Below are 24,365 nucleotides of genomic sequence, written 5' to 3' on the forward strand. Positions count from 1 at the left end.
TGTTACGGCCCAACTGGGGCGTAACCGGGTTCTTTTCTGGTGTTATTAGAATTTGGGAATCCGGCCCCAAGCTAGTAGAGGCTTTCAAGGGATGTGTTCCGAAATGCAAGTTAAATTAAAGGGGGAGGGATACAAATGCTCTGATTTATATATATAGTGTCACCACCACCATAAATAAATATATAACAGTCACACGGGGGTTATAAATATACTATATATACAGAGTTACCTTCCTCTGAAGACACAGGATGCTCCACAGTGCGCACTTTGGGTAGCCCTGGTTCCTTCCTCCGTGGCCCACGATGAATCCTCTATGATTCTCTCGGCGAATCTACCCTGGCCACAGGCCAGCCAAATCACAGTCCCACTGGGTGCTTCGTCGTGGAGGCCTTCAACCACAATCCAACCTGTAGCTGGCAGGTTCCGATCAGCTCCGCTGTGTAGGCCACTCCACGACCGATACTAGGGTTGCGAGCCCTAGGCAGGAGCCTCGTGTGATCCCGCTGATCACTCTCCTCTCTAAGCACCACAGTGGCTAGTCTCTTCCATCAGCCAGCCCTGGATAAGGCGATTCCTGATACTGCCACATCACAGGCAGGCTAACACTCTCGACAGAGTTCGTCCGGGGGGTGACTCACAACTTCTTCAGCAGACTCGTGGAGAGACCCTGGCTGCCTTGGGTAGACTGATCCATCGTCCAATACAGCAGTCCCAGGTCGACTCTGTAATCAGACACGTCATTAGTACTGGGACTAGGGAACCTCACTTACAGACTTAGACACAAACGTCCACCTATCCACTCCATAGATGGCGTTGCTGTCTAAGCGCCACCTCACCAGAGGTCAGCAGCGGCTATGTTATGAGCTGATTAAGACGGGAATCCAGCACCTGTGGCCGGTATATCCCGTCCTCACTAGATGGCGTCGTCCATTTGGAGGGGGTTTCGGGAGCGGACTCACAGATGGCGTTGTCGTCACTGCTCCGTGCTCCGACGATGGACTCGGGTCCGTAACACCTCCCCACCAGAAAGAATTTGGTTTGGGTTTCTATAAAAAAAAAGACAAACCAAATTAATACGTGGGTACAACTCCAAACGGACTCACATAAACTATGAACTGGAGTGGTGAGGATGTCTTGTCCGCAAGACTGTCCTAATGAGAATCTCTGGCACAAAGGAAACTTGAAGATGGAAGGCAATGACCTGCCTGATGTGCCTTCATACAACCTCACTGAGATGTTAATTAGGAGCATACTCATCTAACGTGTCTCGAGTAAAGATCGGTACAGACGCGATCTGGGGTGAATCGACACCTCCCTGTGTCGTGGCACCGTTGATGGCTGGTCACAGACGGCATTTCTTGTACCGATCCGGTAGTCCTTCAGGGAGACGGGAACCTGGAATACAGGGGTCTGATAATTTAGAGTGGCAACGATAGTTGTTAAGACAGTACTTACAGTGCCACCGTTTACTAGGCCCACACCTAGTCCCAACAGGGCTGCACGTACATCGAAGATGGTGTCTGCTCTGCCACCGTCAGGTCGACCAACGTTCCGCATAACGCTGAATCCAGGCTCGGCAATCACGCGGGGGGTGTCAACCTGTTGGAAACAGTTACTCATAATTTCATTTCCCATACCTCCTGTATCCACCATCACCTTCCAGGTCCCTTCTTCGTCTGCAACACTTACAGTGCAAGCCTCCAATCCCTGGGGTCTCTTCATGATGTTCATGGGAGCCATCATCTGTCAGGTCGTCCACTGGTCCTTACTGAGAACACACACGAGAACAAAAAATACCGCTAAGAAACATTCGGCTAACTTAGGGACAAGTTTCATGAGCCTGTAATGTCCATAGCCGGCTATATCCATTAGCCTGGTTTGGACCGAAGACGGCACTAGAACCTTCGCACATACCTTACATACCTCTGACGTCTGGGGAATCTCTGGCCGGTTCAATGAACGTTGTACCTTGCCATACCACAAGTACTCAGGTGCCTTCACTCCACACTCTGGGGTATCCGTGGGTGTTCGTACACGAGGCCTCTCTTCTTGCTCAGTCGCTTCTGCCATCATAACCTCATGCTTCTTGTCGAGAGAAGAATCAGGAGACTGCTAGAATGCTCTCGATCTGTTGGTGAGAGGAAGGATTAAACATGTTATCTAATTCCATGTGTGTCTGTACCTGGATATTACCAATGCCTGCTGTTACCTCAGACCCACTTGCTGTTTCGGCTGACTCTTCCACAATCTTGGGATGATTGTTGCTCCAATCTGTCACCAAGTCGTTGGCTAGTATCACGTCAATCCCAGCTATAGGCAAGGTATCAACTACTGCCAACGCACATGTGCCGCTGAAGTAAGGCGAGTCTAGATGTACCGGCACTAAAGGGGCAACGTACCACGTCCTAGGAAACCCAACCAGGACAACCTTTTGTCTCCCATCCACACTCACTCATTCGGGTAACGAGTTTCTCACGATCAGGGACTGGGCTGCTCCACTATCTCTGAGCACTACAACTGATCTACTAGTATGATCACTCGATACATACCCGCCTGAAGTGTGAGGGGCAAACAATCTTGGTCCTTCCTGACTAGTCATAGACCGGCTTCCTACTGGTGGTGTCACACAGCTCATCAACATCACCTCCCTACGTGGGCCGCTACCTCTTCTGCCTCGGCACATAGCAGCTACATGCCCTTTCTGCCCACAAGTCTAACACACCATATTCCTCCTCAGACTACGGAGTTTCGGACTGTTAGGACTAGTCCTTCGAGGGTTACTTGGGGGAGTCTTCATAGCGCTTTGTGGGACGGGTCTCTTCTCTTCCTGACGAGGCTTTCCAAACAGGCGTGGGTAATTCCTCGGGACATACTTAGTGGAAGACCTATGCATTAAGATGTACTCCTCAGCCATGGTGGATGCCGCACTTGAGGTCTCTACCTGTTGTTCCTCTAAGTACGTCTTCAGATCCCCTGTCAGGCAGTCTTTGAAGTCCTCTAACAGTATGAGCTGCTCGAGGTCTTCTTTGGTCTCCACCTTCCGAGAGGCACACCACTCCTGGAAAAGCCGTTCCTTGATGGTCGCGAATTCGGTGAACGTGTACTCCGAGGTCTTTTTCAGGTTTCTAAACTTCTGCCTGTACGCCTCAGGTACCAATTGGTACGCCATGAGCACTACCTTCTTCACCTTGTCATAATCTCAGGAGTCATCAAGGGACAACGTGGAGTAGGCGATTTGGGCCTTCCCAGTCAAGACGGACTGTATCATGATGTCCCAATTCTCCTTTGGCCATTCCAAAGAGGCCGCAACTTTCTCGAAGGCTGCGAAGAACTTCGACACTTACTTCTCGTTGAACTTCGGGACCATTTTGATGTTCCTTACCAGATCGAAACTGCTTGTTTCCATTGTTTGCCTGCGACCACCTAATCGCAATACTCTAGGTCATGTTGTCTCTCTTTTTCCTTTTCTTCTCTCTCTCGCTCTTCTCTTTCTCGTTTCTCTTCTCTTTCTTGCTCTTCTCTTCTTTCTTCTCTTTCTAGTTCTAAACGCCTCATCTCCAATTCTTTATCTTGTCTCTCTCTTTCCATTTCTAATTTCTTCCATTCTATCTCGCGATTTATTTCCAAGGTACGCATTTTGACAGTTAGCAAGCTTATATTCAGCTCGCCTGCATCGCTTTCAATATCACTGCCCTTATCTTCCTTTTCAGTGGAAGCTACTTCCTCACTTTCCTTTGTAATTTGTGCCTCGCTTTCCTGTTTCTCCTCGGCCTTCAAATGCCGGTGAACCTTGGACAAGATCTCCACACGGGAATCACTGGCACGTATCTTTATCTCCAGATAGGCACTCACTAACACAAGTTCTTGTTTCCCCAGATATTTTAATCTGGCAAGACAATCCTCCTTGTTCAGAAAGGCCTGAACATCGTCCAGATCGTCGATGGTCACTTTTTCTGCCATTGTCACTTAAGTAGTGCACGAGCACTTAACACACCGCTTCACTTTAGCACTTAACACACCGAGCACTGTACTACGCCAATATTGCACTTTATCACACCTAGCACCGCACTTGCCAATATTGCACGTAATCACACCGGGCACCACACATTACAATATTGCACTAAAGCACAGCGAGCACCGCACTTCTCCAATATTGCACTAAATCACAGCGAGCACCGCACAGGACGTACAACGTCCAAATAATTATAAACAGAAGGAATTACTTACAGGGGATTGCGCTACATCACCACCCCTGTCAAACATACTTGACAAGGGGGTCGAATCCCGCTGGGGATGCCAATTACAGTTCCGACAAGGGGTCGAATCCCGCTGGGGATGCCAATTATGTTACGGCCCTACTGGGGTATAACCGGGTTCTTTTCTGGTGTTATTAGAATTTGGGAATCCGGCCCCAAGTTAGTAGAGGCTTTCAAGGGATGTGTTCCGTAACGCAAGTTAAATTAAAGACGGAGGGATACAAATGCTCTGATTTATATATATATTGTCACCATCACCATAAATAAATATATAACAGTCACACGGGGGTTATAAATACACTATAATATACAGAGTTGTCTTCCTCTGAAGACACAGGATGCTCCACGGTGCGCACTTTGGGTAGCCCTGGTTCCTTCCTCCGTGGCCCACGATGAATCCTCTATGATTCTCTCAGCGAATCTACCCTGGCCACAGGCCAGCCAAATCACAGTCCCACTGGGTGCTCCGTCGTGGAGGCCTTCAACCACAATCCAACCTGTAGCTGGCAGGTTCCGATCAGCTCCGCTGTGTAGGCCACTCCACGACCGATACTAGGGTTGCGAGCCCTAGGCAGGAGCCTCGTGTGATCCCGCTGATCACTCTCCTCTCTAAGCACTACAGTGGCTAGTCTCTTCCATCAGCCAGCCCTGGATAAGGCGATTCCTGATACTGCCACATCACAGGCAGGCTAACACTCTCGACAGAGTTCGTCCGGGGGGTGACTCACAACTTCTTCAGCAGACTCATGGAGAGACCCTGGCTGCCTTGGGTAAACTGATCCATCGTCCAATACAGCAGTCCCAGGTCGACTCTGTAATCAGACACGTCATTAGTACTGGGACTAGGGAACCTCACAGACTTAGACACAAACGTCCACCTATCCACTCCATAGATGGCGTTGCTGTCTAAGCGCCACCTCACCAGAGGTCAGCAGCGGCTATGTTATGAGCCGATTAAGATGGGAATCCAACACCTGTGGCCGGTAAATCCTGTCCTCACTAAATGGCGTCGTCCATTTGGAGGGGGTTTCGGGAGCGGACTCGCAGACGATGTTGTCGTCACTGCTCCGTGCTCCGACGATGGACTCGGGTCCGTAACATTCCCCAATAATCTTTGGCAGGTGGAGTCCAGATTTCTTGGCGTTCACAGTTTCGATCAATTTGTTGACCTTTGCTTTCAATTCGGCTGTAGTGTCCTTCGTTACCCTTTGGAATTTAATTTGGTCAGAGAGTATGAGGTTCATTTTCGCCAGATATTCGTCTTTTTTAAGAATGACGTATATTGGCGATTTGTCACCTCTCCTGACAACTATCTCCTTGTTCTCACGAAGGCTCTTAGCTGCCGCATTGAGCTCAGGGGACAGTATGGTGCTTCCGTAGTTGCCTCGATTCTTTCCTACTTCCGCAATAAGTTCTGCTTGTAAGGTGTCTTTGGTGGTGACCTTCTTTTGTGCCTCGAGGTCAAATATGTCGTCCAACAGAATCTCCAACTCCACTTTCCGGGCCATCTCACTTGGTCTGGACATTACGGAGTTGGTCTGGAAAGTGGAGCTGGAGATTCTGTTGGACGACATATTCGACCTAGAGGCACAAAAGAAGGTCACCACCAAAGACACCTTACAAGCAGAACTTATTGCGGAAGGAGGAAAGAATCCAGGCAACTACAGGAGCACCATACTGTCCTCCGAGCTCAAAGCGGTAGCTAAGAGCCTTCGTGAGAACAAGGAGATAGTTGTCAGGAGAGGTGACAAGTCGCCAATATACGTCATTCTTAAAAAAGACGAATATCTGGGGAAAATAAACCTCATACTCTCTGACCAAACTAAATTCCAAAGGGTAACGAAGGACACTACAGCCGAATTAAAAGCAAAGGTCAACAAATTGACAGAAACTGTGAACGCCAAGAAATCCGGACTCCACCTACCAAGGATTATTGGGGAATATAAACCTGGATATGCGTATGGAAATGTCAAGACACATAAGCCTGGAAACCCACTTCAGCCAATCATCAGCCAGATACCCACACCCACGTACAGACTGGCGAAACGACTCAACGGCTTGCCGACTCCTTATGTCCCTTGCGCCTTCAACCTGAAGTCTCAAAAGGAATTTGTTGGCTTACTGGGGGGAACAGGGGCCACAGGGATAAGAGCCTCGTTGGATGTAGAATCACTGTTTACCAACGTACCTGTGGATGAAACAATCGGGATGATAGTGGACAGAGTGTATCGTGATCCGGCCTGTACTCCTCTTGACATACCAGAAAACATTCAAAGGAAATTACTCCAACCTTGTACTAAAGAGGCACCCTTCTTGAGCCCGGATGGGCACATGTATAAGCAAGTAGATGGGGTCGCCATGGGTTCTCCCCTAGGTGTCCTGTTTGCGAACTTCTACATGGGTACCATTGAGCAAAAAGTCTTAGTCGACATGAACTTGAAACCGGCCATATACTGCAAATATGTTGACGACAATTTTACACAGGTACCTGATGTCAAACATCTGCAGGAGCTGAAGGAGGCATTTGAGCAGAATTCTGTGTTGCGTTTCACTTACGAGATGGAGAAGGATGGGAAGCTGCCTTTTCTAGATGTAACAGTCATGGAAAAGGGCGGAGGTTTCCACACTGCAGTCTACACTAAGGAAACAAACATAGGAATGTGCCTAAATGCCAACAGCGACTGCCCTGACAGGTACAAGAGGAGTGTTGTTAACGCATACGTCGACCGTGCTCTCAGCCACAGCTCAGAATGGAAGCAAGTCGACGAAGAACTCTGTAGGGTAAGGCAGGTCCTAGTCAATAACGGCTTCTCCAATGGTTTCATCGAAGACATCATAAGAAGGAAAGTGAAAAGCCATGCAACCTCCGAAGAGACAACTAACACAACACCTATACCCCCTATTAGACTATTTTACAGGAACTTCTTTTCCACAGCTCATAAAACGGAGGAAAGGGTCCTGAAAGATATTGTTAATAGAAACGTTATCCCTACAGACAAAAATCAGAGGATACAACTGACGATTTACTATAAAACCAGAAAAACGGCCAGCCTACTCATGAGAAACTCTCCAGACACAAAACAGAACGCTTTATAAGAGACTAACGTCGTCTATGCCTTCAAATGCCCACTTGGGGACTGTAAGCTCCAAAAAACCCAGTATATAGGCAAGACAACAACATCTCTTTCTAGGCGTTTAACGATGCATAAGCAACAGGGCTCCATTAAGGAACATATAATCTCTTCCCATAACCAAACCATCGCCAGAGAAATCCTAGTAAACAACACAGAAATCATCGATAGATACAGCGATAGCAGGCGGCTTGACATCTGCGAGGCACTATACATCAAGAAGTCAACACCAGCAATCAACAGCCAATTATTGCACAACTATATTCTACCCACCTCAAGACTCCGCTCCAATATAGAAGCATCAAGAAATATGGACCAATAGGCTTTCTACAAACACTTCTATTCAATACCCATTGTTTCTGTTCTGTCTTGTGTTGATACTTTTAATACCCTATTAATATCCCCTATTGTTCTGTCTTGTGTTAATGCCACATCACCCTTCCCACCTCACTCAAATGTAGATATAAAATCAGAGAAACGCAAGTTCTAATCAGTTGTGTATTTGTGAAGTCTTTGAAAATGTAATAAGTTTTACGAAACGCGCCCGTGTCGCGTCAGACTAGAAATAAAAATGAATTTTGGAGAAGTGATTTTTGATTTACCTCCAACAGTGAAGCGTAATGTACGAAAGATTGAGAAAATTCGTGTTAGAATTATTAATCTTACTTTTTCGGTCATATTTAATAATATATGTCTACAGGAAAGACTGCTACCAAAATATACTAATATATATATATATATATATATATATATATATATATATATATATATATATATATATATATATATATATATATATATATATATATATATATATATATATATAAAACGCTGAACTGTAATGTCAATCCTGACCTTAAAATCTTCCTAGAAGATTGTAACAGATCCCATGAGCACCACACCAGAAACAAATACCTGTTTGATATTCCAAGAGTACGACTTAGTCAAACTAGAAATGCTTTACAAATCAAGGAACCCAGAATGTGGAATGACCTTCCCAATTATGTTAAAGACTGTACCTCTCCCAACCAGTTTAAGATAAAAATTAAGTACCACCTAATAAACTCAATATAACCTACCTCATCCCTAAATGTTAACCCATGTCTACGATTTTAAACAATGTTGTTTGTTGAACAAATTGTATTTTTGCTTTTTTTCTGCCATGTTCCCCCCCCCCCCCTTTTGATCATTTTTTTCTGATTTTTTTCTATACGCAATTTATACTTTAATCTCAATTAGTATTAAGTTTTAGCTTTATTGTTTTTCCTGCTCGAAACGCTTTGCGTAATAGTGGCTTTAGGCATTGTATGTACTAGCTGTATCTATAAATCCATCAACTTTGGTATTTCACCTTGTATGTATGTACTTTACCTGAATAAATATTTGTATTTGTATTTTGTAGTTGTATCACCAAATTTATATAATATTTTCCTCGCTGTTTTCCCCCTTGGTTCCTGTATAGTCAAACTGACTGAGTGTTTTCCTGATTATTATTTTACCTTTTCCTTGGTTCAGTACGATCTACAATGTGAAATACTGATAGATAAAGGAACACTTTAGGTGGCTCGGAGCTTGAGTAAAGTCTTCAGAGTTTACTTTGGTGAGAGTCAATAAAAGAGGAAGGAGTAACTGGGAGTTTCCTTGGCAGGTGCTGCACTCAGGTGTGCTAACGACGATGGTGGTGACGCTGGACGAGGCCGGGGACGTGCTACTATGTGGAGGCGTGAGCGCTGCTCTCTGCTCCCTCCTGCACCTGCTGGGACTATCCTGTTCCACCTGCTGGCTCCTCTTTACTACCGTCTGGCTCTTGACTGGCGTCACCTGCTTCCTGCTCTCTACTCTCAAGGTCAGTAACACGTGAGTTATCTTCCCCCCTACAACCATTCCTCTCTTTCCTGTCCAACATCACTGCTGTGTGGCAGCTGCCCTCTCCTCTCCACCACCTTACTGCATCCTCCTCAGTACTGGTACTGGTGCTGGTGCCTCATCCAGACTCCATCATCTCAGTGCTGGCACCTCATCCAAAGGTATTCCCTTCCTCCCAGTTTCTTGGAAGTGCAAAATGGCAACGCCGCATTTGTTGTTGTCGTAGTAGTAGGTTAGATTATGAATGAATTGGCTGTTTATAACGAGGAGTCTCATTGGTCAAAGCACCACACATCGGTTTATATAATTCACACTGATATCGAAAAGAAAATAGTGTAGGAGAGTGAATAAATATTAATAAATGTAAATTAGTGAAAGAGAGAGATGGTTGTACTTGTTTCCTTAGGAGTTTATTGATCTTTTATGTAAACTATATAACGTATGAACATTTTACCTGGATACCTGAACTATTTAAAAATACAATACCATTTTACCTGAATAAAATTTGAATTTACGTATAGTTGTTTAGCTGTCGAGACAAAGGACGTGACGTCACACACATAACGATCCCTACCACCTCACTCATCATCAACACACAAAATCATTTTTCAGGTTAAAATTGTTTTTCAACCATTTACATTTGCGAAAATAGTTTATATACTTTATCAAAATAATATCAACACCTAATTACACCCCAGTGTTCGGTACGTAATATTACGAGAGAGAGAGAGAGAGAGAGAGAGAGAGAGAGAGAGAGAGAGAGAGAGAGAGAGAGAGAGAGAGAGAGACTAAAATATGGCAAATGCATGTTGGTATTATGAGTGTGACGTGTTGCTGTCTGAGGAGTGTCATAGGCTCAACATCCGCCGCTCTGTGATAAATGTTAAACGGAAAAGTTATTTTCTTCGAAAAACGTTTACAACACTGATCAGGCAAACAATACATATTCCGTCATCGGATGTTTCGTCACTTTGTGTTGCATAATGTGATGCTCTGATGCTCTGATCATGTATTAATCAAGTAACAGCCGGTTGTTAAACGACTTGGCGGGTCGTATTCCCGGAAAAATTTGGATTAAGAACTTGCATGAAACGCTATGCGTGCTAGTGGCTGTACAAGACTGTATGAACTCTTGTATATATAAATTAATAAAAACAAAAAAGAAATATATACGTTATTCAGCGATCTTTTGTATTGCTTAGTAATTTTTTCAGTAACTCCACAAGCTGATTTCCACACAAGTACATACCAAGGTCTTATTTTATTGTGAATGTTTTAATTATATTATATTTCTATCCATTATTTAATATTCCCTTTGTTAAGGCATTCATCCATTTGTATATTCTCCAATATCACCCATTTTTCTTGGCCTTGCTAGAGAATGCAAACTACGCTCTTCATATGAGCGTTTTCCTTTGGATTAACTTTGTTAAGCTTCTCTGTAAACGTTGAAGAACGGTGAACAAAACTGAACTATCTAGTGTAAATGGAGCTCGACCGGTATAATGTTATGCTCAAGAATAACATTAGAGGTCTTATTGCTAACGCTTCTAAACATAAGTTCCGGTGACCTGTTTGTCTCCTTCCGTGGACGGTAATCCTGCTTAAGGCTTTGTGTTGTTAGTAAACTGTCCTGAGTATCTTGCATCACTTTGTGTTGTTAGTAAACTGTCCTGAGTATCTTGCATCACTTTGTGTTGCATAATATGACGTTGTGGTGTATTGATGTTTTGTTGTTGTATGGTACAGTGGTGTGGTGTATTGATGATGTTTTGTTGTTGTATGATACAGTGGTGTGGTGTATTGATGATGTTTTGTTGTTGTATGATACAGTGGTGTGGTGTATTGATGATGTTTTGTTGTTGTATGGTACAGTGGTGTGGTGTATTGATGATGTTTTGTTGTTGTATGGTACAGTGGTGTGGTGTATTGATCATGTTTTGTTGTTGTATGGTACAATGGTGTGGTGTATTGATCATGTTTTGTTGTTGTATGGTACAATGGTGTGGTGTATTGATGATGTTTTGTTGTATGGTACAATGGTGTAGTGTATTGATCATGTTTAGTTGTTGCATGGTACAATGGTGTAGTGTATTGATCATGTTTTGTTGTATGGTACAATGGTGTGGTGTATTGATCATGTTTTGTTGTTGCATGGTACAATGCTTTAGTTACATATATTGTTACATAGTACAATACTTGGGAGTACACTTAATGAGCGGTGTTGCTAGGTTCGAAAATCTGGAATGTGTTTTGCACGGTATGATACTGTTTAATATATATTATGATTAGCGTTGTATGATATGACGCTGTGGAACATTGCTAATGGGTTGTATTACACGGTATAGCACTTTGGAATATTTGCTTTAGTTGTTGCATGGTGAGTAAAATTTTATGTCAAACACCCTTCAACTAGCCTTAATTATTAACAAGTTGGTTTCCTCAATTGAATAATTTATTAATAAATATTGTGAGAACAAATATATGTGGTTGGGTTGGTGTCAGTCTCCAGTCAGTCTGTTGTTAATAGACTGTATGTGGCTAACAGACAGTCTGTTGTTACCATCTGAATGTAGCTAACAGTCTGTTGTTAACTTCTGTATGTGGCTAACAGTCTGCTGTTAACATCTGAATGTGGCTAACAGTCTGCTGTTTACATCTGTATGTGACTAACAGACAGTCTGTTGTTAACATATGTGCCTAACGGAGAAGATTAACATGTCACAAGAGTTGAGAGCTGATCTCTTACCTTTGAAAATATTTCAAAATAATTAGATAATTTATAATTAAGTAAATAAGAACACATCATTCTGTCTCTTTTTTCCTTGTGGTTTATATTTAAATTCCTAACCTAACTAATGCAATAATAACTATTTTTATATAAACATTTTATGTTATGTAATATCATTTTCAATCACTATACTGACCAATGTGGTCACTAATTAGTTTACTTACTCAATTTTAGTAATAACCGTTGCCTGGGATTTTAGCCTCCCCTGTTATATATGGGACATGTTTAAGAACAGTAAAATAATGTGACTGGAGGAACAACACAGCACACGTGACAGGAAGAACAACCCAGCACACGCGACAGGAGGAACAACCCAGCACACGCGACAGGAGGAACAACCCAGCACACGCGACAGGAGGAACAACACAGCACACGCGACAGGAAGAACAACCCAGCACTCGCGACAGGAGGAGCAACCCAGCACACGCGACAGGAGGAACAACCCAGCACACGCGACAGGAGGAACAACACAGCACACGCGACAGGAGGAACAACCCAGCACACGCGACAGGAGGAACAACACAGCACACGCGACAGGAAGAACAACCCAGCACACGCGACAGAAGGAACAACCCAGCACTCGCGACAGGAGGAACAACACAGCACACGCGACAGGAAGAACAACCCAGCACACGCGACAGGAGGAACAACCCAGCACTCGCGACAGGAGGAACAACCCAGCACACGCGACAGGAGGAACAACCCAGCACACGCGACAGGAGGAACAACCCAGCACTCGCGACAGGAGGAACAACCCAGCACACGCGACAGGAGGAACAACCCAGCACACGCGACAGGAGGAACAACCCAGCACACGCGACAGGAGGAACAACCCAGCACACGCGACAGGAGGAACAACCCAGCACACGCGACAGGAGGAACAACCCAGCACACGCGACAGGAGGAACAACCCAGCACACGCGACAGGAGGAACAACCCAGCACACGCGACAGGAGGAACAACACAGCACACGTGACAGGAAGAACAACCCAGCACACGCGACAGGAGGAACAACCTACGACCTGCCACATCACAGGCAGGTCGTAGAACACTACACAGTCCCTCTTCGGCGGCAGCTCACTGCTTCCGTAAAGCAGAATGGAGTAGAGAGATATTGGCGGCCCTGGGTAGACTGACTGTCCTCGTACCACAGCAGCCCTACGTCGCCTTTGTGGATACAGACACGTCATCAGTAAATTGGCCAGTACATGGGACACAAGGAAATACCACTTACGGGCTCTAACATAAACATACAACTACTCCTACAATAGATGGCGCTGATTTTCTAGGCGCCACCTCACCAGAGGTCAGCACCAGCTACCTCTCGAGCTGACTAGGACAGGAATCTAGCGCCTCATGCTGGTATCATCCTGCCACCACTAGATGGCGTCGTCCATTTTGTGGGGGTTTCGGGAGCCAACTCACAGATGGCATTGACGTCGCTGCTCCATGCTCCGACGATGGAATCGAGTTCGTAACAACGCCACTTAGTTTGTCCGCCGCTCACGTGTCCACCTCTCATTGTCCGCCACTTAGTTTGTCTGCCACTCACGTGTCCACCTCTCATTGTCCGCCACTTAGTTTGTCTGCCACTCACGTGTCCACCTCTCATTGTCCGCCGCTCACGTGTCCGCCGCTCACGTGTCCTCCACTCACGTGTCTGCCGCTCACGTGTCCGCCGCTCACGTGTCCTCCACTCACGTGTCCGCCGCTCACGTGTCCTCCACTCACGTGTCCGCCGCTCATGTGTCCTCCACTCACGTATCCGCCGCTCACGTGTCCTCCACTCACGTGTCCGCCGCTCACGTGTCCGCCGCTCACGTGTCCTCCACTCACGTGTCCGCCGCTCACGTGTCCTCCACTCACGTGTCCGCCGCTCACGTGTCCTCCACTCACGTGTCCGCCGCTCATGTGTCCGCCTCTCATTGTCCACCACTCAGTTTGTCCGGCGCTCACGTATCCACCGCTCACGTGTCCTCCACTCACATGTCTGCCCATCCCGTGTCCGCCACTTAGTTGTGAGTCGGAGGTTGTGAGGGAAATAAGTCTCCCCTCCTTTTAATATTTCACTGGTCAATCCCCTGCACCTATCGCTGTCTGTATCTATCTCGTATATTACCAGGGGTGTGCATACATCACCATGGGCCCCGGAATTTAGTTCATGGCCCCCATCTCATTCAATATTCAAAATTCTAAATTCAAATATTTATTCAGGTAAAGTACATACATACAAGGGGTGATACAAATATTGATGAATTTATAGATAGAGCTAGTACATACAATGCCTAAAGCCACTATTACACAAAGCGTTTCGGGCAGGATTCGTTGTATCTTGTATTCTCCAGTAATCCCATAATTCACAGTCTGGTTACCTCGTTCTGGCAAAACATCACCTAGTTGCTCGGGGCTCAAATTTCTGATCCTCAAACTGTTGGACCAATTGGGGTAATACTCACATGATCGCCCGGGGCTATATCTCTTGGTCCCCGTAAAATGCTGCTGTTTCTTCCTAACCACCCTGAGGCATCCACCTCTACCCCTAATTGCCACAAAACACATCATCATCACTCGATGATCGATTTCTGGTGGTCCACTGTTTTACTAAAAGTTCACTTAATGACGCTACTGGTCCCAACCTTCAGGGTACCTGACTGTGTACCGTCAATGTGTGTAGTTCCTATAACTGTGTACCGTCAGTGTGTGGGTATCCCTGAATCCACAACATCAGCATGGGTTCAGGGATGGCAAATCTTGCCTCGCAGGATTAATTGAAGGCAATTAATCCTGCAAGGCAAGATTTACCATCCCTTACTTGCCTATGACCAGGCAACAGAATCAGACAAGAAAGAGAGGGCCGGGCAGACTGCACATTTTTTGATTGCCAGAAAGCCTTTGACACAGTGCCACATAAGAGACTAGTGGTTATGCTTCTATGATAGTTCCAGAACTAAGAGGTATGAGTTGCGAGGAAAGGCTGTGTAAACTGCACCTCACGTTGCTGGAAGTCAGAAGAGCTCGGGGAGACATGATCACTACATACAAAATCCTCAGGGGAATTGACAGGGTAGACAGGGATGGATTATTTAACACAGGTGCTACACAAACAAGTGGGACACAGGTGAAAGCTAAGTACCCAAATGAGCCACAGAGACATTAGAAAAAACTTTTTCAGTGTCAGAGTAGTTAGTATATGGAATGCACTAGGAAATGATGTGGTAGAATCTGACTCCATTTTCAAATCTAGATATGATAGAGCTCGAGAAGTGCAGGAATCTGTACACAAGTCGATTGATGGTTGAGAGGCAGGACAAAGAACCGAAGCTCAACCCCCGCAAGCAACTTGCTTCTCTGGAATTCCCCACATCCCGTCTAGGAGCAAGTGCCTCTGATCCTGACGCCTCCTCACCACAGAATTACCTCATTACACTATTCAAATACTCTTTTAAACCTCACTTACCAATTTTCGTCTATTTAGCACATGCAGGCATGAAAAAATACACACAAATATGAAGGACAAAGTGCGGAAACAACTCTCATACTGTTACGGTGCCCTCTCCTATTTCTTTCGTTTGCCGGCTTAAAGAGTCATATCAGCTCTCCCTACTGATTCTCTGAGGTTCAGGGAATCTAATGATATATGTGGCGACCAGACCGGCTGCCAGTTAATGGAAGGAGGTTACATTATAAGTTGTAAATAAGGAGAAATTGGCGCCCTGTTATAAAATGAAACAGTATCCCCTACGGCAGATATGACCTTTTGGAAGGGACACAAGCCGATCGCGGATTGGCCGACGTAGGTCGCGGGCGACAAATCAGGGCCCGCCATGACGTCACCGAGTGCCCCGGGCGGCGCCAACGTCAGAGTTGTTCTGACCGTGGAAGTGACAGGACGCGCCTCGGTCTGCTCTCAAGAATTGGAGGCTCTGCAAGCCTTGTTCAGTGGATTGAGCTGGCCATCGCCGCCATCATAGTTATTGGAGACCCTGCGCTTCTGGGAAGCCAAAGAGGAACCAAGTTCAGTGAGCAGAGAAGTGCCAAACTTGGAAAATAGTCGGCGACGACGCTGGGCGGCGCCGCTGGCTGGACGTAGAGGTCTGGAAGGTGGGGCGAGCAAGCCCAGCTGTGACTGGGGTCACATCCACTGAGAATCTTGGAAGGACGACACCGTGCCTAGGACAAGGAGCGACGCCCTGTGGGAGAGGCGAGTGTGGGGAAAAATAGTGATTAGCTCAGCGCCCATCGATGAACCAGGATTGGGGCAGCTGAATCTCAGGGATTGGAACGGCGACGACGCGAAGGCTTCACGACACCTGAGGACCTGTGGAACGTGCTGGATCGTCAAGGATCGACCCAAGGAAGCGTGGGACCCTCACACCATCGAGGGACAGGCGTCGTGAGCCAGGAGTGTAAGGTAGATCATTTTCCCTCCCATTACCCCTTGTATGAGTAGGCTAGTTAGGCCACAATATTTACTGGTGTATGTGGCAGCAAGACTTTATTACTTTAATAGTAGAATAGGCTGCAAGGCAGCTTGTGTCCAGGACTGTCAGAGAGGACAGTGTGTATGGATGGCAGGACAGTGAAGAAGAGGTGCCGACGTGGTGAAGAGGCCCTCCTGTGAGAGTGTGAGACTCCTGTCTTCCTGCCCAATAGAAGGAGTGTTGGATGGTCGTGGAAGAAGAGGCTGACGATCTCCAGGCTCATTATCCATATTCCATATTCATGTATTACTTGTGATTGTGTGTGTGCGTTCGTGTAATTTGTATCAGTAAATCCACACATTTTATTACTGTGTTTGAGTGTGCCTCCATTCATGATAATTCTCTATGAGCATACATTTCTGGCTACAAACGATATATAATACACCCACTGAACTGCATTGCTGGGGTGCAGATATAATAACCCAGCTGGCGACCTTGCTAAGAGGAAGATAGAGAAGACAGGCGGGAAAGGAGTTCCTGCAACCTTTTTTTTTGTCTGGCAGGCAAGACTCGGGAAGGTTATGGTTATAGGTAAGCCTGAGTCTTCCTTCACTCCCCCACGGGTCTAGGCCGGAACTGTTAACAGCAGTTTCCCCGTGTTTGACTGAAGGGCTTCCAGGGTGAATCAGTGGCACCCCTTTGTGGTGGAAGTAAAGACCTGCGGAGGTGGGCATTGTTGGTCCTATCTTGTGTGACCAAGGAGACTCCGGTGAATCCAGGGAGTCGGAGGGGCTGAGTATTTGGGCCTTTGAGCCCCTAGCAGCCGAGTGTTAGCAGAGCCCCGGACCGCCCACCCCCACGTGACAAGAGAACTGGCGACCTCGCCAGGATTCGAACCCCAGTAGCCAAGAACTGGGAACCTCGCCAGGAAGCGTGGATCAAGCTACAGTGTGGACCAAATTTCAAGACAAGTGTTGCCAGGGTACTAATACAGTGTGGCCAGTGAATTCGGTGGTACTGTTACTCAACCAGCTAAGGGACTGAAACGGTGAAATTAGTGCCTACTAACTTGTCTGTGCTGTCGTGTATGCTTGTTGATATAGAGATGGAGGAAGACAAAGTAAAGAAATTTATTGACACAAGGGACGAGAGAATTTTGGAGGAGTGTACCAAGGCCCAGATCCAACAAGTGGCAAACCACTTTGGGATCAGGTTGAGGACGACTAAGGTAGCGGAGCGAAGGATAGAGATCATGGCACAACTCACAGCTCGAGAGGAAGCGACGGGAGAGGAGCCATCTCAAGAGGAGCCGTCCCGAGGAGAGCCGTCACAAGGTGAACCGTCCCGACTAGGGCCTCCCCAAGCGCCTACCAGTGTGGAGAGAATTCACAGTGAACATGGGAGCAGTGGAAGGTCCAGCTGTAGTAAGAGGAGCCTGCAACTGGAAATAATGAAGATGCAACTGGAAGCCCAGCTGCGACGAGAGGAGAGAGAAGCGCAAATGCAGCGAGAGGAGCGAGAAGCTCGGCTGCAGCGAGAAGAAGGAGAGAGACAACTGCGACTGGAGGAGATAAAGGCAAAGAAAGAAGTCGAATTGCGTCGCGTTGAACGTGGTTTGCCCTCACTACCTGCACGGCGGGATGACCTCAAGGTAAGGGAACGTGACTTACCTACGTTCGAACCACAAGAAGCTGAGGCGTTCTTCGAACACTTTGAACGGATAGCAACTCTGAAGGAGTGGCCGGAAGATGATTGGGCCGCTCTGGTCCAGGGCAGGTTGACTGGTGAGGCCCGGGAAGCCTATAACATGCTGGACCTAGAGGAGTGTACTAGTTATGACGCGATTAAGAATGCGGTTCTCCACTCATTTCGGCTGACTCCGGAGATGTACCGGAAGCGGTTCAGAGAGTGTACAAGAGCGTCGGGAAAGACTTACGCCGAGACCGCCAGGGATATGGAACGGAAATTCCTACGATGGTTGAAGGCGGAGGAAGCGGAGTCGGTGGATGATATCAAACGACTGATAGTGATGGAGAAGTTTATGTCAGTGCTCCATCCTGAGTTGCAAGTAAGGTTGAGAGAAGCAGGTATTAAGGACCTGAAGGCTGCAGCGGATCGAGCCGACATGCTGGAGGAGGCACTACATATCAGGAGGGAGGGGCCGCCCAGACACTCGCCTTACCCCAGGTCGGGAGGGAACTTTAGGAGTTCAGGAGGAGCGAGGACGGGTGGGGACTCTCCCAAGAGTAGTGTGCCCGATGAAGTAACGTGGTTCAAGAGCTCAAGAGACACGGGGAGGAAGCCCCAAGCTGTGAGCAGTGGACCTAACTCGGGAGCAAGTGCTGCAGTCCCGGATACGACGACAGGGAGTCCAAAGAGGACCCAGGGGACGTCTGCAAGTGGTACCGCCAGAGTGACTAGCGAGTGGCCGCCCAGGGAAGGCAGCCGATGCTACAACTGTGGCGTGAGAGGACATTATGCCCGCGAGTGTGAGGAGCACCAAAGGAATGTAGGATTAATGTTGGAAGAGGAGAGAGTGTTTGTTCACACCCCATATTATAGTGGACCCAACGTGAATGGTTGGGAAATGAAGTTGGGTGAACATCCCTTCGTTTTCGGGGCCAACGTGAAGTTTGGAAAGTCAGACCCAGTGGAGGTTGCCGTGCTTCGAGATACGGGTGCTGACATAAGTATGGTGACCAAGAGTATTCTCCCCAAGGAATTTAATGATTCACCTGTGGGAGTGGTGAGGATACGCAGTGTGGGGGAGGAATACAGGTTGCCACTTCACGAAGTACAGCTGATTGCCGACTGCGGAGTCGAGAAAGCTATAGTAGCTGTAGCCCCTAAGTTACCCCTAGAGCATGTACAGATGGTGCTGGGTAATGACCTCGGAGGAGGCAGGATACAACCCGATTGGGCCAGGAGTGCCTATGTTGCAAGCAGCGGTACAACCCTGCCAGGTGAGGTATCGGTCGTTCCAGATGGTGGTGAGGAAGCCGACTTCGCCAGGGAAAACGTCGCCAGAGACGACGACAACGAGGGCGAGAGTGCAGAGAGGTCGTCGGAGGTTGTGGAAAACCCCGACGGGGACCTCCGACTAAGCCTGATGATGCGTATGGAGGAGTGGCGAGGAGCAGCTGTGCAAACGCCTGGGGCGGTGAAGAGGCTGCAGACCGCACTCCCTCCATACAGAAACGTGAATAAAGTAAGCTCAGTGGATGAGCGAACGGCAGTGAGGGGCAGAGTGGAGGAGCCACGACGCAAAGCACCCTATGCCGGCCAGAAGAATAGTGGTAGGTGCAAGGTGAACCACCGTGGTGAGGTGAGCCACAGGGAGGTGGATGAGCCCAACCACGAACCGAAGAAGACGTCTGCAGGGAAGAGAATCTCATGGAGGAGTGAAGATGTTCGTCGGGAACGAAGGAGCGAGTGGTATAGGAAAGGCAATACGAAGAAAGCAGGGAATAGGTACACCCAGGGTAGGCGCCAGCCTAACCAGAGGGGCATTGGGCCATCGCAAAAGCCTAGTGTGGAAGAGAGGGAGCTGCTGGATGGAGTACGGGTTACAAGTGCCACTGTGAGGAGACAACGCACCTACGGGAGAAGAGGAACCGAGAAGAGAGAAGATTGGCGAAGAGGAGATCATGAGAGGAAACATGGAGTACCTGTAGGACGCAGTGTAAATGCAAGACTATCTCGGAGTGCACGACGCGGTGGAGGCGCTGCATGCACTGAATCTTACAGTGGTAACGAGCCGTGGGAGTACACCCGTAGCCACGGAGAGGGGATTTCTTGTAGGTGTTCAGGGAACACCCATCACACCCGGTCCTATGCGAGGTGGAGATATAATGAGACACGTGACTGGCAAGGTGGAACGAGCCATGTCACCAACTGGAGGAGTGACACTTCAGGAACGGAGGGAGCAAGAGTATAGGTTGCCCTCTTGAGTGCTGCTCTTCCGATATGACTCTTATTTTAAGGGGAGGGGTATGTTACGGTGCCCTCTCCTATTTCTTTCGTTTGCCGGCTTAAAGAGTCATATCAGCTCTCCCTACTGATTCTCTGAGGTTCAGGGAATCTAATGATATATGTGGCGACCAGACCGGCTGCCAGTTAATGGAAGGAGGTTACATTATAAGTTGTAAATAAGGAGAAATTGGCGCCCTGTTATAAAATGAAACAGTATCCCCTACGGCAGATATGACCTTTTGGAAGGGACACAAGCCGATCGCGGATTGGCCGACGTAGGTCGCGGGCGACAAATCAGGGCCCGCCATGACGTCACCGAGTGCCCCAGGCGGCGCCAACGTCAGAGTTGTTCTGACCGTGGAAGCGACAGGACGCGCCTCGGTCTGCTCTCAAGAATTGGAGGCTCTGCAAGCCTTGTTCAGTGGATTGAGCTGGCCATCGCCGCCATCATAGTTATTGGAGACCCTGCGCTTCTAGGAAGCCAAAGAGGAACCAAGTTCAGTGAGCAGAGAAGTGCCAAACTTGGAAAATAGTCGGCGACGACGCTGGGCGGCGCCGCTGGCTGGACGTAGAGGTCTGGAAGGTGGGGCGAGCAAGCCCAGCTGTGACTGGGGTCACATCCACTGAGAATCTTGGAAGGACGACACCGTGCCTAGGACAAGGAGCGACGCCCTGTGGGAGAGGCGAGTGTGGGGAAAAATAGTGATTAGCTCAGCGCCCATCGATGAACCAGGATTGGGGCAGCTGAATCTCAGGGATTGGAACGGCGACGACGCGAAGGCTTCACGACACCTGAGGACCTGTGGAACGTGCTGGATCGTCAAGGATCGACCCAAGGAAGCGTGGGACCCTCACACCATCGAGGGACAGGCGTCGTGAGCCAGGAGTGTAAGGTAGATCATTTTCCCTCCCATTACCCCTTGTATGAGTAGGCTAGTTAGGCCACAATATTTACTGGTGTATGTGGCAGCAAGACTTTATTACTTTAATAGTAGAATAGGCTGCAAGGCAGCTTGTGTCCAGGACTGTCAGAGAGGACAGTGTGTATGGATGGCAGGACAGTGAAGAAGAGGTGCCGACGTGGTGAAGAGGCCCTCCTGTGAGAGTGTGAAACTCCTGTCTTCCTGCCCAGTAGAAGGAGTGTTGGATGGTCGTGGAAGAAGAGGCTGACGATCTCCAGGCTCATTATCCATATTCCATATTCATGTATTACTTGTGATTGTGTGTGTGCGTTTGTGTAATTTGCATCAGTAAATCCACACATTTTATTACTGTGTTTGAGTGTGCCTCCATTCATGATAATTCTCTATGAGCATACATTTCTGGCTACAAACGATATATAATACACCCACTGAACTGCATTGCTGGGGTGCAGATATAATAACCCAGCTGGCGACCTTGCTAAGAGGAAGATAGAGAAGACAGGCGGGAAAGGAGTTCCTGCAACCTTTTTTTTTGTCTGGCAGGCAAGACTCAGGGAGGTTATGGTTATAGGTAAGCCTGAGTCTTCCTTCCCTCGCCCACGGGTCTAGGCCGGAACTGTTAACAGCAGTTTCCCCGTGTTTGACTGAAGGGCTTCCAGGGTGAATCAGTGGCACCCCTTTGTGGTGGAAGTAAAGACCTGCGGAGGTGGGCATTGTTGGTCCTATCTTGTGTGACCAAGGAGACTCCGGTGAATCCAGGGAGTCGGAGGGGCTGAGTATTTGGGCCTTTGAGCCCCTAGCAGCCGAGTGTTAGCAGAGCCCCGGACCGCCCACCCCCACGTGACAATACTCGGTTAGTCTCGGTTAGTAAGTAAGTAAGTAATTATCAAAAGAAGGCACCAAACCGGGAAGGCTATGTAGCACCATCAAATACGCAAAATAATCAGAGGGCGCTAAATATCACCAAGGATGCCAATACGAGAACAAAAACGCATAAGGCGAACGATATCAAAAGTATCCGAGTCACCAAGAATTCTATCGAGGGACAGGTGACCGCGAGGGGCGGTCGGAAAGCAAGACACACGCTCGTCCTGGAAGTCAGGACATTCAAGAAGGACATGCACGACCGTAAGAGGGACAATGCAACTAGGACAATAAGGAGCAGGGCGGCGCTCCATCAAGTGACCATGGGTTAAGCGAGTATGGCCAATACGCAACCTCGCCAGAGCTGTTTCCCACCGCCGGTTACGGTGGAAGGAGGACGGCCACGAGGAAACACAACATTTAAGAGTACGTAGCTTGTTACCAGTAACAGACAACCAAGAAGCCTGCCAACGGGTAAGGACTGAGGAATGGATAACCGGGTAAAAGTCGGAATACGGAATGCCTTTACGAGAGATGGGACAAGAGCGGACAGCTTCCTTAGCGGCAGCATCCGCACGCTCATTTAAAGACACGCCAATATGGCTGGGAACCCAACAAAACTCAACCGACTTAAATTTACTCTGAACGAGAAACAGCCAATGCTGGATCTGGACAACTACTGGATGAACTGGATTAAAGCACCCGAGAGCCATGAGGGCACTACGAGAGTCAACAACAACCACAAAGGAAGACTGACAACGAGAAAGCAGGAGACGAAGAGCATAGAGAATAGCATAAAGTTCCGCTGTAAAGATGCTAGTCTCCGGAGGCAAGCGACACATATAAGTGCGATCAGGAAAAACAACAGAGTAGCCAACACCGTCCGCTGACTTAGACCCATCGGTGAAGACAGAAACTGAGCGGGAGTGAGAAGAAAAGTGCTCGAGGAAAAGGCGTTTTAGAACCGTAGGAGGGGTAAAAGCTTTAGCGATACGAGTCAAGGATGTACAAAACCGCGGAAGAGGGACCCTCCACGGGGGCAAAGAAGGAACAACACGAGGAGAAACATCAGAAATACGAACGGAAAGAGAATCCTGTAGGCGAGATAACCGGACAGAAAGAGGGAGGTGGTGAAGAGGAACAGGAACCGCAGGAGGGGTAAAAGTTAAAGCACGACAGAGGCGAGAGGAAGGATGTTGCAAGGACCGCGCAAGATAGCGAAGACAGTAGCGATCACGGCGGTCCTGGAGAGACAGGAAGCCAGTGTCAACATACAAGCTAAGGACGGGAGTCGAACGAAAGGCACCAGAACTGAGGCGCAACCCAGTATGGTGCAAAGCATCAAGACGGCGAAGAGTAGAAGGAGAAGCAGACGAGTAAGCAGGGCAACCATAATCGAGCTTAGACAGGACGAGAGAGGAATGTAAAGCAAGGAGAGTGCGCCTATCTGCCCCCCAAGAAGTATGGGACAAGACCCGAAGGAGGGTAAGGGCCTTAGAGCACTCAACACGGAGGTAAGAGATATGGGGAGACCAAGACAAACGAGTGTCAAGGAATAACCCCAAAAGCTTCGCGGAATCTTTGTATTCAAGGGGATGACCATAAAGTGACAAAGAGGGACGAAGAACAACCCGTTTCCGCGTAAAAGCCATGGCACAAGTCTTAGAAGTAGAGAACTTGAAGCCATGACCTGTGGCCCAAGACGACACGGCATCAATTGCAAGTTGAAGCCGGCGTTGAAGGAGAGGCGAATCATCACCCTGACAACAAAGGGTAAGATCATCGACATAGAGAGCGGAGAAGACACCAGAAGGAAGAGAGGAAAGAAGACCATTGAGGGCAACCAGAAAAAGAGTAGTGCTCAGAACACTACCCTGGGGCACACCTTCGTATTGCTGAAAAGAGGGAGACAGAGCGGTACCAAGGCGCACCCGAAAGGAACGACGAGAGAGGAAGCTGCGGAGAAAGAGAGGGAGATGACCACGAAGGCCAAAAGAATGAAGTTGAGATAGGATATGATAACGCCAAGTGGTGTCGTAAGCCTTTTCTAGGTCAAAAAGGACGGCAACAACGGAGGTCTTCGCAGCAAAAGCAGTACGAATATAGACCTCCAAGTTCACCAGGACATCTGTCGTGCTGCG

General features: G+C 47.9%; 1 protein-coding gene across 1 annotated transcript in view; it reads left to right on the plus strand.

Moving 5' to 3' along the window:
• The window catches only part of LOC123768025 (D-beta-hydroxybutyrate dehydrogenase, mitochondrial-like), a 173,472-nt gene that overhangs the window by 86,925 nt on the left and 62,182 nt on the right, over positions 1 to 24,365 (plus strand). The window contains exon 2 of the mRNA XM_069306511.1: positions 9,036 to 9,233. Coding sequence (XP_069162612.1) covers positions 9,063 to 9,233 — 171 coding nt within the window. The 5' untranslated portion in view covers positions 9,036 to 9,062. The remainder of the gene's footprint in view (positions 1 to 9,035; positions 9,234 to 24,365) is intronic.

Source organism: Procambarus clarkii, chromosome 58 (assembly GCF_040958095.1).
Source record: "Procambarus clarkii isolate CNS0578487 chromosome 58, FALCON_Pclarkii_2.0, whole genome shotgun sequence".
NCBI classification, from domain to species: domain Eukaryota; kingdom Metazoa; phylum Arthropoda; class Malacostraca; order Decapoda; family Cambaridae; genus Procambarus; species Procambarus clarkii.